Below are 16,884 nucleotides of genomic sequence, written 5' to 3'. Positions count from 1 at the left end.
TAATCAGGGCACCACCACTGAGAAGGTTCTCTCTTGTGTCAATGTATGTCAGACCATGCCCATCAACACAGGACCGCAAACATAAAAAGACAATGACTCACAACTGCAGTTATAGCACAAATAATATTTTGACAGAAAAGGTAGAAAACCTATATGCCACAAAACCTTCAAAATCTCTTCCCTAGTGTCCTCTGAAGTGCTTGGCTTCCCCCCCAAAATACTACATATATTCCACTGTCTCAGGACCAGATCACACACACCCACACCCCACTTATCATTATTAGCTTCTAGAGACAACTAGTGTGAACTGACTAACTCAGGTTAAGTAACACAGAACGTTTGCATGCCCCACAGTCAAATCAAACAATGGGTGATTTTACTCAAGGTAAACCAACTGAAATTAATGAACATGACATTAGGTGCATTAATTTCAATAGATCTGTTATCAATAAAGCTTGAACACTACTCAATATTTTTCATTAGGGACAGTTCACACATTCAGCTGAAAATCAACTGTTCTGTGATGAAGTGATGGAAGAACACATATGCACGTGCAACTCAGTCCTCAGCAGTTTCTGTATTTCCCTACCTTCACCCTCCTCCTCTTCTTCAACATCCTCTTCTTCTTCATCCTCCTCCTCCTCCTCCTCTTCATCCTCTTCTTCATCTTCTGGAATACTCTCTACTGTTTGACCATCGTCATCCTCTTCATCTTCCTCCTCCTCCTCAACATCCACCCCCTCTTCATCATCCACTTCTTCGGGCTGGTCTTCTTCCACTTCTGCTTCATCAGAATATGGACCCTCCTGGTGAACGGACGTCCGATCAGGAGAAATGGGCTCAAAGTAATCCTCTCTGTGATCAACATCGTCATCTTTCTCCCCAACCACTGGAAATAATGGAATCCACAGCAAAATTAATTTAAACAACTGTCATTTTCAAAAAGAAAGAGAAAGCAGACAACAACAAAAACAAAACAACAAATACCCATAGTGTAATTTAATACTCTGCTAAGAGAATTCTGTATTTTCCATAAAATTTAAATCTTCAAGCTAGGATGCTAATAAACTGCTGCTTTGGTTTTGTAGTTTTAAGGCAAGGTTAGCCTCCATGGACCAATACAGATGTTTGCCAATTCTCCCGTATGGAACAGCCTAATAGATGCATCATATCTCCTATCACAACTGCCACTTCCCAGGGGTGAATTCAGTTGCAGCTGGAAAATATACCTACTGCTAGAAAAACAGCAACACTTTCTCCTCACTTAAATTATGCATGCATGTGGACACAAGTGAGAAAGAAATGGAAAGAAAGTTACGTTCCAAAGTACCTGATACGGGCATTGGCTCATCTTCATCATCATCAGGAGGAGGGGGGCCTGGTGGAGTTCTTGGGCCTCTAGGCTGTGGTCGTGGAGGACTGCCATTAAACTGATCCTCTTTCTCTCCATCAGCTGTAAAAAAAAAGGCATATAAATGAGCTTATAAATAAAGATAAATAAATTCATGGAACGCCTGTGGCATCACTTGGGAAGCTGCTGAAAATGAACCACTCAGTAAAAAACTGTAGTGGTGCATGCATTAACTTACAGATCACAAAAACTTCAGCTGAAAGAAGTAATGAGACACAAACGTTTTAGACGGAGATGATTTAACTTCTATGGGGGGGAATCACTTACTTCTATTTACATTTCTTTTAAAAGAAAAAAAGAATTTTAGCTGGATTAGTTTTGGAATGCTTACCAGGTTTCGGAGTTCTTTTCAAAGCTGCTTGTTGCTGAGGAGGGGGTGGCGGCGGGGGCGGCGGAGGGGGAGAGTCCCTATCATGGCTTATTACTCTGTCAACAGAGCCATATATTGCAAGCGTCAAGCAGTTGTACCAGCCTCTCAGAACTAATCCGTCAGTGTTGACCTGGATTTTAAAGGAGGAGAGAGAACATAAAAGAAACAATGATAAACCTTTAACTTGCTGCACCTACACTACAAGCTCAGTACCAGTATATATTTGCAATGAAATATCGTTCCAGCTATGTCATTCTTAGATTTCACTTACATGTTACAGTAGGATATAAATGCACTTTGCAAATACATGAGACACAGAATCCTGTAATAGTTTTGAAAGCCTCAGCTTTTTTTTTTATAAAAAAGACAGGTGAGCTGTGATGTGAGGGGCATGGGTTGGGCAGAGGGATGTGACTTGATGAGAGTCCCATGGGTCAGATAGAGAGGACTCAAAGGTCACCTTCTGCTTGTGAGCCAGAGGTTCTCCATGGCTGGCCTACATGCACAGGTTTTCGCGCACACACTTGAGACAGCATCTGGCTGCATAATGCTGGTCCCCCTACCATGTGCACTTGGCCCACTTAGATCAAATGTTTCTAATGGGCTTCAGATGGCCTGCACTGCATCACACAATGGACTAAAGCTAATCATGTCTCCCCCTAGAGCATTTCTTAGATGACACTTTGTTTTTAATAAAGAGTGGGAACCAGGGGAGCACCTCTGGGGAAGGGCATTCCAAATGTAATCCTCCAAGACTGAGAAGGCACTTGCTCTGCTCATCACCTCCTTATTTAAAATGATTGTGGGACTGATGAAGATCAAAGTATTGAGGCAGGCTCATGAGGTAGATGGCAGTGCTTCAGATAGGTAACAACCAGCACTCTGAACTGCTCTTGGAAACAGACTAGCCACTGGTATGCATGTTTAAGAACTGTTGAAAGATGCTCTCTATAGTTGGCCCTAGTGAAAAACCTAGCAACTGTGTTTTGCACTAATGAAACGTTCTGAGAAGAAAGTACCTCAAGAACATCCCAACACAGCCCAGTGTAGAGGTTACCAGCCTCTCTCTGTACAGGAGCTGTCACTAGAAGGGTCAATCTCAGAATTTACAAGTGATCATTACCTTGGCATTAGGTCTGAAAATTATTGAAGAGTTCTCATCATACTCCAGGCTGTTAAAACAGAAATATGTGTTAAAGGTCAAAGAAACTGCACCAACATCTTTTACAACCAGATTCACAATGGTACTTTTTTCAAGCAATATCTAATGAGAATGATAATTATCTATTTTTATATTTAATAGTAGAATAGAGAAACTCAAAGCCTACATTTTCATTTACTTCAACTGTTTTCTTCATAAACAAGAAACAAGGAAACTAGTAGCCAGGCTTACATGGCTTGCCTTAGCCCTGCTTAAGTCTTACAATGGCACCAAGATTATGAAATAATCGCTTACCTTCCTAGCCTGTCAAATACAGGGGCACTTGGTTTGCTGACATTGTTGAAAAACAGGTCTAACTGAAATGTGTGAGGAGATGTTTCACTGAGAAGAAAGCCAAAGGGTAAAAAATTATTTTACAGGACCATAATAAACAAGATAATCAAGCCTTAAAATACCAATTATCATATAGCCACAATCTGCAAGAAGTAAAGAAGTGGGGAGCTTTTTAATAGTATTTGACTATAAAATTGATAAGCCACAACTCAAGGGGAGGTGGAGAAGGGTAGTGAGGAAGCACACAGCTCATTCTCAATCCAATACCTTACAGTTTATCATGACATCTCATCAGGCCATTATCTAATAAACCTAGCATTGTTGGATCCAAAGGTAAATCATACATTGTTATACATTTAATTTTTTTTCACTATCTTAACCATCACATTTGTAATTTTAGGCAAGCTCATCACTTATGTAAGAGGCCTGCAGATCTGTGACTGCACCTCCACCACACATGTGGTATTTGACACTGCACAGATTTGATAAATGATCATAAATGCTGAGGGTCAATAAAGACCCTGATTTCCAGAAACCCCCACTGCAAAACCACATCCCCTTTCACCACGCTAAATACCATTCTAAAGGGATTCCCCAAACTTTGGAAGTAATTTTTGGGAAAGACAGACAGAAAACTGCCACCAGGAGGAAGATGTGGGTGATCACACTTCTTACTTCCCTTTCCTGATTTGTTCTAATCCTACTTTGACATAATACCCCAATAGGGCAAATAAGTGTTGGAGCTAACCAAAACTGTCTCCAAGCTATGGTTGGTCAATTCCCTTCAAACTAAACGAACTTTCCAGCTCTGTGCTAGCCTTGTATTAGGATTGCACAAATCCACTCACCAGTTCATCAGGGTCAAATGACCCTGGCATTCTGGCTATGGCCACTGTCTTGACACAATCTAGATCCCTCTCTGAGTTCTCATATTGTCCTAAGCTTTGGAAAAGGATGATTTCAGGGGATAGTGCTGGATGGATCTAGGAGACCCAAGTTCAAGTCTTTCCGTCATTGTGTGGCCAAGGGCAAGTTTCTTCCACATCTCTATAATGGGAGCTACAAGGTTGTTGGCAAGGAGAACATAACAAAACACTTTCCAAATTTAAAATGCTGTTCAAATAACCACTGGTAGGTAGCTGCTAACTTCCAGAAAAGGAAGAATACTGTAGTTTCACTATGTGCTGAGCAAGTTCCAGCCCAGCTGCTCAGCCCAACTCCCTTGCCTCAGATGAAGCTATTACTTGGCAAATGGGAATTGCCAACAAAGGAAGGCTTGCCTTCATCATAGGACTCAGTGAGATACAAATCACCTCCTTGCTTCAGATGACATTGGGGGAGCGACTGCCTGGTATGACACCACAGAAGAACAAGAATGAGAGCCTGAATACTCCGGTCCCCATATTTACACCATGTAGGTAATTTTTGTTCCTGTACCACATTTGAGTTTGACTTTGAGAATCTTCTGTAAGCCTTTGTTTAATTTGCTTTGAGAGGAACTAGGTGCTAGAAAGCAGGATGTCTATATTCTAAATAAAGAATTCAATTAATCAACTTGCACTTACCCATAAGCTCTGTTTTCAGGTAAGTTAGAATGAGCTCTTACTCCTGGAGGGATGACACGTACTTCATTGATGTAAACCACACATGGAAAGCGAACCACATCTACATTACTACTTTGCTATCAAAAACAAAAACAAAGTGAACAAAATTCATGAAGGTTAAAATATATGGCACAGCACCCAGAAATTGTCTAAAAGGCCAGCAATGATATGACAGCTGTATCCACCCATTTTTCCTGACAAGTGCCACTCACACTAGGCTGCTTACCATTTGCAGCAGGCAAGGACATAAAAAATAAAATTCAGAGGTGACATTCAGCCGCTGAGTGCAGCTTTTGAAGAGTACAAATTAATTTTGCTTTTGTTATATTAATAGTTGCCTACCTTTTTAATGAGTAATTTAATGGCATGCATCCCATACTGAGATGCATTGCAATATTCTTTTTATATACAGTAAGTCTCTAAACTATCTTTCACTCACTTCACACAACCACAGCCTAAGGCATTATCTGGGCTGCTGTGATGTCATGGAATATTCACAACTACTATAGAAAGGGCTGGTCAAACATTGCTGTTAAAAAATGAATGTTCGATGTTCTCAAAGAGACAGAAAAAGCTATATTCTGACATCAGGTAACTGATCAAGAAGATGACTGGATGAACAGAAATAATAGACAATGATCCATCAGGGAACTGAGGAACACAGAAAAAGTTTGCAATGTACTACAGTGAAGAGGAGAAAGCAAAACAAAAGGTGTATATGCTGAAAACCTAGTACAGTACTTGGCCAAAACAAAAGGAAAGCTGAATGATATTAGTGTGAAACACGGTAGTAAAAGAACAAGAAAAGCATGAAGATTTAAAGCTTCACACAATGACTCAGTCACCTATCAGTTTTTAATGTAAATTTAATGGCCATAGCATGCCTTTATAAAGTTACATCTTGCTACAGATGATGCAGTTAAAAAGTAACCACTAATGTTACCAGAGGAAGCCTTTCACCAATTCCTTAGGCTGCCATCCTAAAAAATACAGCTGGCTGTTAAGCAAATTGTTTTAATGTTTTAAAAGGTAAGTAATTTTAAGAATGGAATAAAAAAAGTCTACAACTTCTGCTGGTTTTTTGTTTGTTTTGCTCTTCTATTATTGTAATGTACACCATACAGAGGAATTGTACTGAAGGGAAGCACAGAATATTTTTTCTAAATTAATACATTTGTGGCCTATGAAGTCAAACACAACCTACTAGTGACTCTCTAACCTTCTTGTTTCCTACTTGCCCGAAAAATGGCATATTATTGATTTTAGGTGCCTTGAGCACTATTTGGTGGGAAGGCATAATACAAATGTAACGAACAAATAATATACTGAACTGTCAGTATATACTGAAGTGTTGTCAACATCTGATAGATATGTGTATCTGATAAGATACATGGCAAGCAAGCTGTATTCAGCTTGGAGGGTAAAAAGGAATGCCTCCACTATATGTAAGCATACTCTATATATACCCCCAGCCTTCCCCAAGGCCAGATGTTGCCTGGCTTCAGCTCCCATTTAACAGTCAGCATTTTCACAAGCATCCTCCATCCGATCTTCATAAGTCTAAGAACACTACAGTCCATCTAATGAATATTTCACTATAAGCACAAGTAGCAACTTCACATGCTCCACATTTGTTGAGTAAGCAAGTGTCTTAGTCTGTGAAGGTCAAGAGGCAAAGTTTAATATAAACAATTGCAGCATAAATCTGGTTATACTTGCATGATGAAATGTACTGAGATCCAAATAAATGTTCCTAACCCAACATATGGGTCATTTGGCATGCATAGACTCCCCTTTTTCCAAAAAAATAGGCATGCATACGTGTACCAGATATGTATGAGAAAATATTTGAAAATGGTTTCCAGCAGTTCACAGGCAACCAAATTTGACAAATTAATGCTAGTGTTTGTGTAGTTAGCTGCAACAGCACAAACGATAATTTGACAATATTGCTAGAACTCAGTACACCTCACCTGTATTATCATTTTCACAGACACAAATGATATCTCACACAGGGAACAGAAGGGACTCTACCTGCTCCCTATATCTCAGCAAGCCATATAACAGACTGCATTGCTTACTTGTGCTTTTGGCAGATTAGAGTAGAGAAAGAGAAAGACAGTAGATGCATTCTACTTTTCACACTATCTCACAACTTAAGGGACTCAAAAGATTTGTTTTACCCAACCTACTAGTGCAGGAGAAAAGAGTGCCAGGCCAGATTCCTATGTCAAGACAGGGGGCATCAGAAGCACAGCTACAGCAACATGCAGATAATTCAGCTGCTTGGAAAGCACGTAGTACTGGACTTTGATGGCTTTATACATTAAGAGTTTTTAACCTCTCTCATCAATAATCTCCTCTACATAATAACATACAAATAGGGCAATACAAATTGTCAGTAAGGCTGCACATACTTAAGATCTCCAATTAGTCTATGATTGTTTTGACTTAAACTATTCTTGTTACTCCCACTTCATCTGGCTTTTTCTATCCCAGGGGTGGGGAAATATGGCCCTCCTGATGCTGCCGAACTGCAACTCCCATATCCTCCCACTACTGGCTACATCGGTTGGGCTGGCATAACTTGGAATCCAACAATATTCAGAGTGTGTTATCATGGGTTACCATCTATGTTTGTAATTGCCACAGAGTAGCAGTTATTTCAGATCAAACAACACCAAGACAATTGACAGGCTTTTTATTTTTATTAAAGGTAAGGCATCTCATTCCTATGGTCGAAACCTCCCCCCCAAAAAAAGAAATATATGAAAAAGAAAAATGTTTACACTTGTACATGCGTGTGAACCTCTATACAAGACGCAGATGCACCTACTAAAGAAGGAAACGGGTCAGTGCTGTCACCAGTTTCCTTTGTGGGGCTCGAGAGAGGAAAGGGGCTCTAGCCCCGCCCCGAGGGTCCGACCTCTCCGCATAAAATCAACCCTCGTCCCTGGAGCAAAAAAGACTAAAACTCCGCTACGCCCGTCCTCTTTGGGCGCCCGTCAAGCAGAAGGAAACGGCCCTCGCCTCCCCCGTTACCTCTGTGCTCTGGTGCTTGAAAGTGTCTAAAAACAGAAGCTCCGTTGTTGTGTCCGCCGCCATTTTCCTTCGGCGGAAGCACCTCGCCTGACACTAGAAGCACTTCCGGAGTCAAGGAGGAATGGCAGGTGGGAGAGCGCATGCGTACTAAGCTTCTTTCCAGCCGTTCGAAAAATAGATCCTTCTCAGCTGCTGCTTTTCCTCCTAAATCTGCCGCTTGGCTAAAAGCAGAACAACGTGCCTATATATCGTTGGAGAAGCAAAGGCAGCGTAGTTGTGGGGGGTGCGGTTAAGGCATGCTCTGCAATGTGCCCTTGCTTGGGAATAATCCCCATTAATCAAGTGCGTTGTTTCAGAGTCATCTTTCTACGTGGGATCGGGTTTAGACCTCTGCAGCCTTACTTGAGAGTAAGAAGCATTTGGTACAGGGAGAGCGCCTTCGGAGTAAACAGGGCGTCCAGCTGCGGAAGTTGGGTGAAGAGGAACAAAACTCCTGCACCTTTAATAATTGTGTGTTAGAGGGGATTTCAGTAGGTATGGCTTGTTATGCTGCTACACCTGCTGAAATTCCCTCTTTCACACAATTATTAAAGGCGCAGCACTACCCTACAAATTTGTTTATTGGTTTCATAAAATGTATATACCACTTAATTGCGGGGGTGGGTCTCAAAATGAAGTTGCATAGAATCCGCTCCTGGGAGTGAGCTCCTTTAAACTGTGAGAATTGCATTCGCTGAACCTGCATAGGATCAAACAACGCTCCTGTGCATACTTGTGTCTGAGCGATACGTGCTTCTAAATGTCCGTAGACTTGCTGAAAGTAATTATTAATTCTATAATCCTCAAATCATTGAACGTTGACAATAACAAGAGCGCCACATCGCAGGCAAACTATGATGTGTTAAACATTTATTTACAACCATACTGCTTATAAGTCAGCCTGTACTTGTTAGAGGATCTGGTAAAAGTCAGATCCAGGATTTTAAAAATGTGTCCTCTTGAATTCACATTATTATTATTATTATTATCATCATCATCATTATTATTTACAAATTATCATACCATCCACCACCACCCCTAAAAACCTACCATTAAATCACAGACCACATCAGTCTCGAAGGACTGAGCGGTATAAATCACAGGTCTTGTGCTTTCGGGGGCAGAAACATGGATCCAAAACCATACTCAGTCATGCCTGACCTTGCCCATGTCGGCGGAAGCTGATGGGAGTTGGGAGCACTATAACATCAGAATGGAGAGAAATGCCCTAACTATTGCTACATCGGGATTCTCCCTAACTCCCAGAGGCCCAACAGGGATACCTGTTAGATAAGATTGCTCTGTGACTCTCTTCCCCGCAGCCACCCCCTTTTGGCACGGCGACTCTGGCCAGAGGCTTAAGAAGGAGCTCTTCGAATCCGAAGCAAGCTCCCACGCGCAACAATCTCGCAGGCGAGCGAGCTGCAGCGCAGTGCGCAGACTCAAAATGTTCCATTGAGAAGAGATGTTGGTAATTTTTTTTATGAATGGCAGTCGGTGCAGAGACAGTTCGCCCATAGCCGCTGTGTGCAGACAGCCAAGAATTGCCAGCCTGGAATGACTGACGATATTCCCCCTCCGTGTGTTAGTGTGTGTCTCCGATTGTTGCTTACGGTGCGAAATCCTTTGCCCTGAAAAAGAGGGCGGGGAGTGCTGGAAACACTGAGCAAGTTAATTCCAAGCGCAGCGGCTCCTTCCTCCCAAACCTGATCGCCCAGTCCGGCGGCGCCACAAATCTCCTGCTCGGGCACTGCTTCCTGCAGGCAGCTGCCCGCCCGGAATTGCGCGCACAGCTTTGCAGCAGCTGCTTCTCCAACCTTTTTTTGCAGAGAGCGGGAGGGCGGCAGGATGGAGCTGAAAAAGGCTAAAAAGTAGAATCGGACTAGGATGGGATAGGCATGGAAGGCGGGTGGTCGCGACTCGCGGCTCCTTTCTTCTGGAAATCGCATAAGCAAGTAGGAGAGCCACCAAAGAGCTCCAAAATAAAGAGCACACTGTGAGATTCTATGAAAATGGCATCTGTCTGAAATCAGTGGCCAAAGCACGCACCACCACCACCACCCCTTCAAAAAAAGGGGGACAGTGTGCTCCGTATTAACTTGTAAAGGAAATATATATAAGCCAGCAACCCTGTCTTGAAAAAGGCAACAAAGGGCAAGACTATTCCCACGCAAAATACTCCCCTCTCCGCCCTTGTATGTTCCTGGTTTTGTTTTGCGCTCTGCTGGTGAGTCTGCAGCGCGCAAATCTCAGGCACTCAGCAAAAAAATAAATTTTAAAAATGCTCTTGTGCCATCAACAAGTGGAAAGAGACCTAGCACGCCAAGTTGGTTGTCTAACTTGTCTCCGCCTTGCCATTCCCTAGAAACAAAAAAAGCAGCCTTATTCCGAGTCAGAGCAATGGATCGATCTAGAGATGCGCCCAGACTAGCAGGGTTTCTCCACGGTTTCTCCAGATCTACTTGGGGATGTTGGGAATTGAACCTGGGGAACCTCCTGCATGTGACCCTTCTCCACTGTTTCCGAATAAGCGGCTGGAACTATTATTAATATTACATTTATTGAGTCGCCACGGAGAGTTGGAAGAAGAGTTGGAAGGGACCCCAAGGGTCATCTAGTCCAACCCCCTGCAATGCAGGAATCGCAAGTGGATCATACATGACAGAAGGCGCCAGCCATCTGTTTTAGGGCACTGTGTGTTCTCAATTTATGTTTTGTCATTTTATGCTTCATTAAGCCGCCCAGAGAACAGTGTTACTGTCCAGCCTTCTATAAAAATAAGAAACCACGCTTAATTCGGAAGTAGCTCCCAATGGTGTGAACATAAGGCTCTTGTAGTGGGGTCGGAGAATTGGAACCTTGGAGACCAGGGTTCAAATCTGCAGGTAGCCATGAATGTCAATGTGTGACTTGGGAATAGTTGATGTGAGGAGTAGAGGAGAATATTGTACGCCACCTTGAGCTTTTTGGAGGAAATAGGGATTTAACTGTAATAATAATAATAATAATCACTTCATTGCTCAGAAGTCAGTGCCGCTGCTATCAATGGAGTTTCCTTTCTTTAGGAAATGTGCGAAGAAATGCCTCCCGATTCCATGCGTGTTCCTGGAAAATCAGTCACAGGGCACTTCAGTCTTAGTGAAGAGCGCAGCTTATTGAGACTTACTTCCTGGTAAGTATGCTATAGATTTGCTCAGTCCATCAGTCCCAGACGATTCGATTTCTCACCCCCATGGTCACCATCCTCTCTGTCTAGCAGATTCGGAATGAAATGTCTCGGCAACAGTTGTTTTGAACTGTATTCTTTTGACCTCAAGCACTCAGGAAAAAACCTGTCAAGATCTTTCTATCATTTCTAGTTTTAGTTAAGTATTCTTATTTATCTGCTTGATTTGGGAATGCAGCTGCGCCCATGGCGGACTCTTCAAACTGCTAGCAGCCTGTCAAATCGCTCCACAGGAAATCAACGCTACCCACGGGACAGCTGTTCATCTCCAATCTTTTATTCCGCAGCTTCGGGCCCAGTGGGCGTTTTCTTGGGCTGCAAGGGCTGCCACAGAGGAACTATTTCCAGCTTCTTTAAAATCTATACAGGCTTCTAGGAAGTCCTTTTGGGTCCCCAGCTGTTGTTGGACGACTCCCATCAAGCCTGCCCGCTGGTATTGCTAGCTAGGGAGCGTGGGAGTTGCAGCCCAACACTAGCCAGGGACCCGGGGTTGAGAAACACTAGGGCGGCAGCGAGCTATAGTATCCACCGAGCGAGGGAGCGCGCGATCCAAATTCTAGAGATCTTGCGCGCACAGGGCCAGATGATCCTGAAAGGAGCTGCTGGTTTCCCCGCTGCACCCAGGAATGGATCCTTTCCCCACCGCTGATGCCAGGAGACGAACCGGTCTTTCCATAACCCGGAGCACATGGCATCTTAAGGGCAGAGTTAAAAGAACCACAGAATTCCAGAGTTGTAAGGAACCTCGTGGGTCATCAAATCTAACCCCCTGCAATGCAATATTCTCCTCCCCATAAACTTTTTTTCAAAGGAGGGGGGAGTAGTAGCAGGTGGGAGGGGACAGATCCTATCCTTCAAGGTTATGAAAACCAAGCCTTACGTGGAGCTCTGAGAGGAGAGATAATAGCCATTTGCAAACATCTTCAGGAGGGTAGGACTGGAACCCATGGCTTCAGGTTTCAAGAAAGGAAATTCCGACTGAACATACGGGAGGGAAAACACTTTCTGGGAGTAAGCTGTTTAAACAGTGGAACATTCTCCCTCGGGAGGTTGTAGACTCTCCGTCTTTGGAGGTTTTTAAGCAGAGGTTGGATAAGCCATATGTCATGGATGCTCCAGCTGAGATTTCTGCATTGCAAAGGGTTGGACTAGAGATGACTCTCGGGTCCCTTCCAACTCTACGATTCTACGAAGATGAAACCTGGATTGGTCAGATCAATGAGTCTAATCGTGGGAAGGAGGAATATTTATGTCTAAACGGATAGATCCGTACATATCTTTTTGTTGTTGTTGGGGTGGGTGGAGGGGGAACCATAGCCGCGGAGGACGCAGAGCACATCCTTTGTGTGCAGAAGGTCCCCAGTATCGCGGGGTAGGACTGGGAAATGTCCCCTGTCGGGACTCCAGTTGAGATGCTGCCCGTCAGTGTCAACGCGACTGGGCTCGGTATAAGGCAGCTTCCTGCGTCCTTAAAACGGCTGTGGAGCAACAGGGAACTAGCCTCTGCTCCAACTTTTTTGCACGACAGCCCTTCATATATTTGGAGGCAGTTCTCCTTTAACGTTACTTGACTATATTGTTTCCCGGATCCTCACCAATCTGGGCGGTCGCCTCTTCTCTGTCTGGCCGATCTCTGCCATCCTTTCAGATTTTTTTACACTACTCCGTATGTTCCGTTCTGCGTGTCCTTCCGTTATCCTTGGCACCCAAACAAGACGCCTGACCTTGTGCCTGTTTACTTGGAAGTAAGCCTCACTGGGCTCCTTTCCAAATGAGTGAACATAGCACTGCAGCCAAATAACCTTTATTAGTAGGCTAGTCATAGACAGTTAGTGGCTGGTGCATTTGTTAAAGGGAAGTCCCTGGTTCAAGTGTTACTTCTGCCATGAGCTCACCGGGTGGGTCCTAAACAAGGCCGCCGCCCCAGCCTTCAAACACTCTCATCCTCTATACGAGGAAGAACGCTGACCTACCTGTCAGGGTTGTTGGAAGGAACACAACCAGGTAACGCACGTGAAATGCTTTGAATAATGCCCATAATTGATTACTGTTGTTATTGTTTTGCTAATTATTACTACTACTACTTGCATTTATATCCCACCGTTCCTCCAAGGAGCTCAAGGCGGCATAGTTCTCCACCCCAATCTATTTTCACAACAACCCTGAGAGGTCGGTTAGGCTGAGAGTGACTGGTCCAAGATGACCCAGTGACCTTCATGCCCTTTTGTTTCCCAGGTCCTATTAATAATATTTTTTAATTCATCAGAAGAAGATCCCAGGCCGGTTCACAAAAGGGAAACACAAATTGAGAACCCGGAATACACAATAAAGCAAACCAAACCAATAACCCCTCTAGTCCTAGCCCAACACTCTTACCACTACACCACACTCTCAGCTTTGTAAAATACATAAAACCAACACAGCACTTTATTGCTTTATTTTGCAGCTCCATACAAAGAAAGAATAAAAAGGCTCCGCTGTGGAGGTGAGCCGGCCAGCCTTTTCCGGGACTTCCAAACTCACGATCGCGTGCGCCTTCGTCTCAGGCAGGTGTCCCCTGGCGCCTCTCCGGGGCGCAATCTCCGTCCCTGGGTTAAAGCCCCTCGGCCTGCTCCCCTGACCCGCCCTCGCCTCCTCCCCCCGCCCGGTTGCCACGTCCCTTGCGGGGAGAGAAGCCAATGGGCGGCCTCCCTCAGGTGTGTCTCTCTCACCTGCACCACGTGGGGCGGAGGAAGGGGCAGGTACAGCCACATCCCCAAACAGCCCCGGCCCGCAGCCATTTGCGCGCCTCGCAGGGGTGTAGCCCGCCCTGCGCTGCGGAATTGGCTCCTGTTGCAATTAAGCTACAAAAAGAGGCCGCGTGGGGCAGGCGCCTCCCCCCACGCCCCCGCTCTCCTAAATGCAGGTGCGGGGCAGGGACTGAGGGAGAGCTGAGGTGGCTGGAGGTGTAGGGTTGGGAAGGGGGTAGTATTGCTCCCCTGCACAGGAGAGGAGGAGGAGGGCGGCTTGGGGGGTGGCTGGGTTGGGGGCTGGCTGGGCTGGTTTTGCCAAAAGTTTGGTGAAGGTCCTTCTTCCCGCCCCTCCCTCTGTGGGGCTCATCCCCGTCGGCATGACGACGTCTCCGGGCTACCTGGTCATCTTGTTCGGGACCACCGCCGGAGCCAACGGGGCTCGGCTGGGCTCCGATGAGAGAGAGTTGATCCAGCTGCTGTGGAAGGTGGTGGATCTGAGCAATAAGAAGGTACTCCGCTTTCTTTTTTTCTTTTCTACGCTAAGAAGTGTGAGCAGGAACTTTTGTGCCCTCGGCAAAACCGAGGTGGGTCGGAATTAAGGTTGTGTACACCATCTATTTAATACCCCCCCAAATCCCATTGGGAATTGCAGTTCACCTCTCACCCAGCTACAATTCTCAGCATCCTTAAACTTCTGTTCCAGGACTCCTTTTTTGGTGTGAGGGGGTGCTTTAAATGTGTGAACGCAGCCCAGCTCCCATCCAGTGCACGGTTATCTGGGAGTAAATCCAATTAGATTCCGTGGGATTTACCTCTTGAGTTGTTAGTGGGGTGTTCTATTTTTTAAAAAATAATAAATATATCCATGGATGTTGACCGTAAAGGTGTTTGAAAAGAAACTAGACTGCCCCCAATAAACTCTTCCGGCTTAAGGGGAGTGCTCGAGGGGTTGTTCAGGCCCGGAGTGGTGCTGCTGGAGCCAGCCTGGCGTCAGAACGCTGCGAGCCCCGACTTCGGATCTCGGCCGGGCCGCGTGTAAACGCTCCGCGTGGTCCCAGTGACTGCCAAGGAGATTGAAAGCAAGGCTCGATTTGTGTCCCGCGCGTCTTAGAAATCCGACGGGACCGGCCTGCACGTGTCTACTCGGAAGTAAACCCTTCCTTACTCTCCCAGATAAGCGACCGCAGTGTAAACAAACGCTCGAAGAAACGAGGGCCTTGACTTCCAGAGGCTTAGGCCTACATGGGTCAAAGAGCCTGGCGCTGGATCCGGCTTACCAGCAACCAGCTTGGTCTGTCTTATCTGGGAATGCCTGCAGGGGAGATCTTGGGTTGGAAGGATTTATCTCTGCCTTTTGCCTTCCCCCTCTTCTCCCCGACCCCTCCCTTAATTCCGTGGAGTTGGGAAATCTGCATGAGGAATTGATCGGGCCCGATCACTTGGAGCTGACAGAGGAGTGCAAAGAAGAAACCGGCCTCGCCGAGGACCGCCTGGCGCTCGCCCCGCAGCTGGAGCAAGCTCTGAGACAGGTAAGCTAGGCTGGGTCGTGGGAATCGGGTGCATGCAGGTTAAAAGGGGCAAAAGTGCTAAGAAGACGCTCCATTTCTCTTCAGGGATGGGTTGGGCTTGTTTTGGGAGGGGAGGGAAAGCTGAGTCACCGCAGAAGGAGCAGGAAAAAGTCGACCTTCCTCGCCCACGTGTGCCTAAGGAAGGCAGGAGATGGCTTCAGACTTTTTTTCTGGTGTTTCAAAGCTCCATGGCCTTGACATTTGTGTGTGCGCTTGCAAGTAAAGCCAGGAGGATGGCTGTTGCTGCTGTAGAGGCATCACTTCAAAATAGGAACACAGTAATCTGCCTTGCTCTGAGCCAAAACATGTGTCCATTTTGCTCAGTATTGTCTACTCAGACTGGCAGCAGCTCTCCAGATTTTCAGGTAGCAGCTTTTCTCCAGCCCTGCCTAGGGGCATCAGGGATTGAACCTGGGACTTCCTGCATGCAAGGCAGATGCTCTGTCACTGAGCGGTGGTCCGTCCCCAACTACCCCAGAGTGACTCTTACTCCCAGATAAGTGTTGCTAGAAATGGCAGCCTTGAAAGGAAGGTGGACCCTGTGATTTCCCTACTGCTGGTCCAGAAAAAAACCCAATTCAGAGTTGGCACACTTCCTTTCCACCTTGTTTACTCAATTCTGTCATTCCACAAGTCTGTGGTTTGTATTTGGAGTTGAGTAGAGGAAAGACCTGAAGAGTGGGTGCAGTAAATTAGGTCTCTCTAAAGTTGCTGGTCACTACTAGTCACTTCCACACAAACTGGTGGAGGCCACAACTGACTAGCAAATATATTAAACATCCCCCCCCCCCAGATAGCTAACTGATAATTGAGCAATTGCACCTTTCTCTAGGGACGCGGGTGGCACTGTGGTCTAAACCACAGAGCTTAGGGCTTGCCGATCAGAAGGTGGCACTGGGTTAAACCACTGAGCCTAGGGGTTGCTGATCAGAAGGACGGAGGTTCGAATCCCTGCAACGGGGTGAGCTCCCATTGCTCTGTCGCAGCTCTTGCCAACCTAGCAGTTCGAAAGCACGTCAAAGTGCAAATAGATAAATAGGTACCGCTCCAGCGGGAAGGTAAACGGCGTTTCCGTGTGCTGCTCTGGTTTCGCCAGAAGCAAGTTAGTCATGCTGGCCACATGACCCAGAAAAGCTGTCTGCAGACAAACGCTGGCTCCCTCGGCCAGTAAAGCAAGATGAGTGCCGCAACTCCAGAGTCGTTCGCAATTGGACTTAACTTTCAGAGGTCCTTTTACCTTTACCTTTTTACCTTCTTCTAATGAGGAGGGAACTGCAAGCATACAACTGCTTACAAGGTCTTTCCAAAACAGATAAGAGGTTAAATAATAACTCAAGTTACTAAACAAACTGATATACCCTCATGTGGAACAATGGGCACATTTTCCTTTATTGGTG

The 16,884-nt window shown here is 45.4% G+C and overlaps 2 protein-coding genes across 4 annotated transcripts in view; one reads left to right on the top strand and one right to left on the bottom strand.

Annotated features, from left to right (window-relative positions):
• VIRMA (vir like m6A methyltransferase associated) overlaps positions 1–8,029 on the bottom strand; it is a 28,322-nt gene extending 20,293 nt beyond the window's left edge. The window contains exons 1-7 of one of the 2 annotated variants that reach the window (XM_083747520.1): positions 7,923–8,029; positions 4,842–4,957; positions 3,238–3,324; positions 2,905–2,953; positions 1,743–1,911; positions 1,331–1,453; positions 590–889 (exon numbers count right to left, since the gene is read on the bottom strand). In XM_083747520.1, coding sequence (XP_083603646.1) covers positions 590–889; positions 1,331–1,453; positions 1,743–1,911; positions 2,905–2,953; positions 3,238–3,324; positions 4,842–4,957; positions 7,923–7,985 — 907 coding nt within the window. In that variant the 5' untranslated portion in view covers positions 7,986–8,029. The remainder of the gene's footprint in view (positions 1–589; positions 890–1,330; positions 1,454–1,742; positions 1,912–2,904; positions 2,954–3,237; positions 3,325–4,841; positions 4,958–7,922) is intronic. The other variant, XM_083747519.1, reaches the window with a different exon arrangement.
• A 5,883-nt stretch (positions 8,030–13,912) lies between these two features.
• ESRP1 (epithelial splicing regulatory protein 1) overlaps positions 13,913–16,884 on the top strand; it is a 37,647-nt gene continuing 34,675 nt past the window's right edge. The window contains exons 1-2 of one of the 2 annotated variants that reach the window (XM_083749792.1): positions 13,913–14,428; positions 15,320–15,448. In XM_083749792.1, coding sequence (XP_083605918.1) covers positions 14,297–14,428; positions 15,320–15,448 — 261 coding nt within the window. In that variant the 5' untranslated portion in view covers positions 13,913–14,296. The remainder of the gene's footprint in view (positions 14,429–15,319; positions 15,449–16,884) is intronic. The other variant, XM_083749793.1, reaches the window with a different exon arrangement.

The sequence above is a fragment of the Podarcis gaigeae genome, assembly GCF_964106915.1.
Source record: "Podarcis gaigeae genome assembly, chromosome: 7".
NCBI lineage: Eukaryota > Metazoa > Chordata > Lepidosauria > Squamata > Lacertidae > Podarcis > Podarcis gaigeae.
This window is presented reverse-complemented; position numbering and strand designations above follow the sequence as displayed.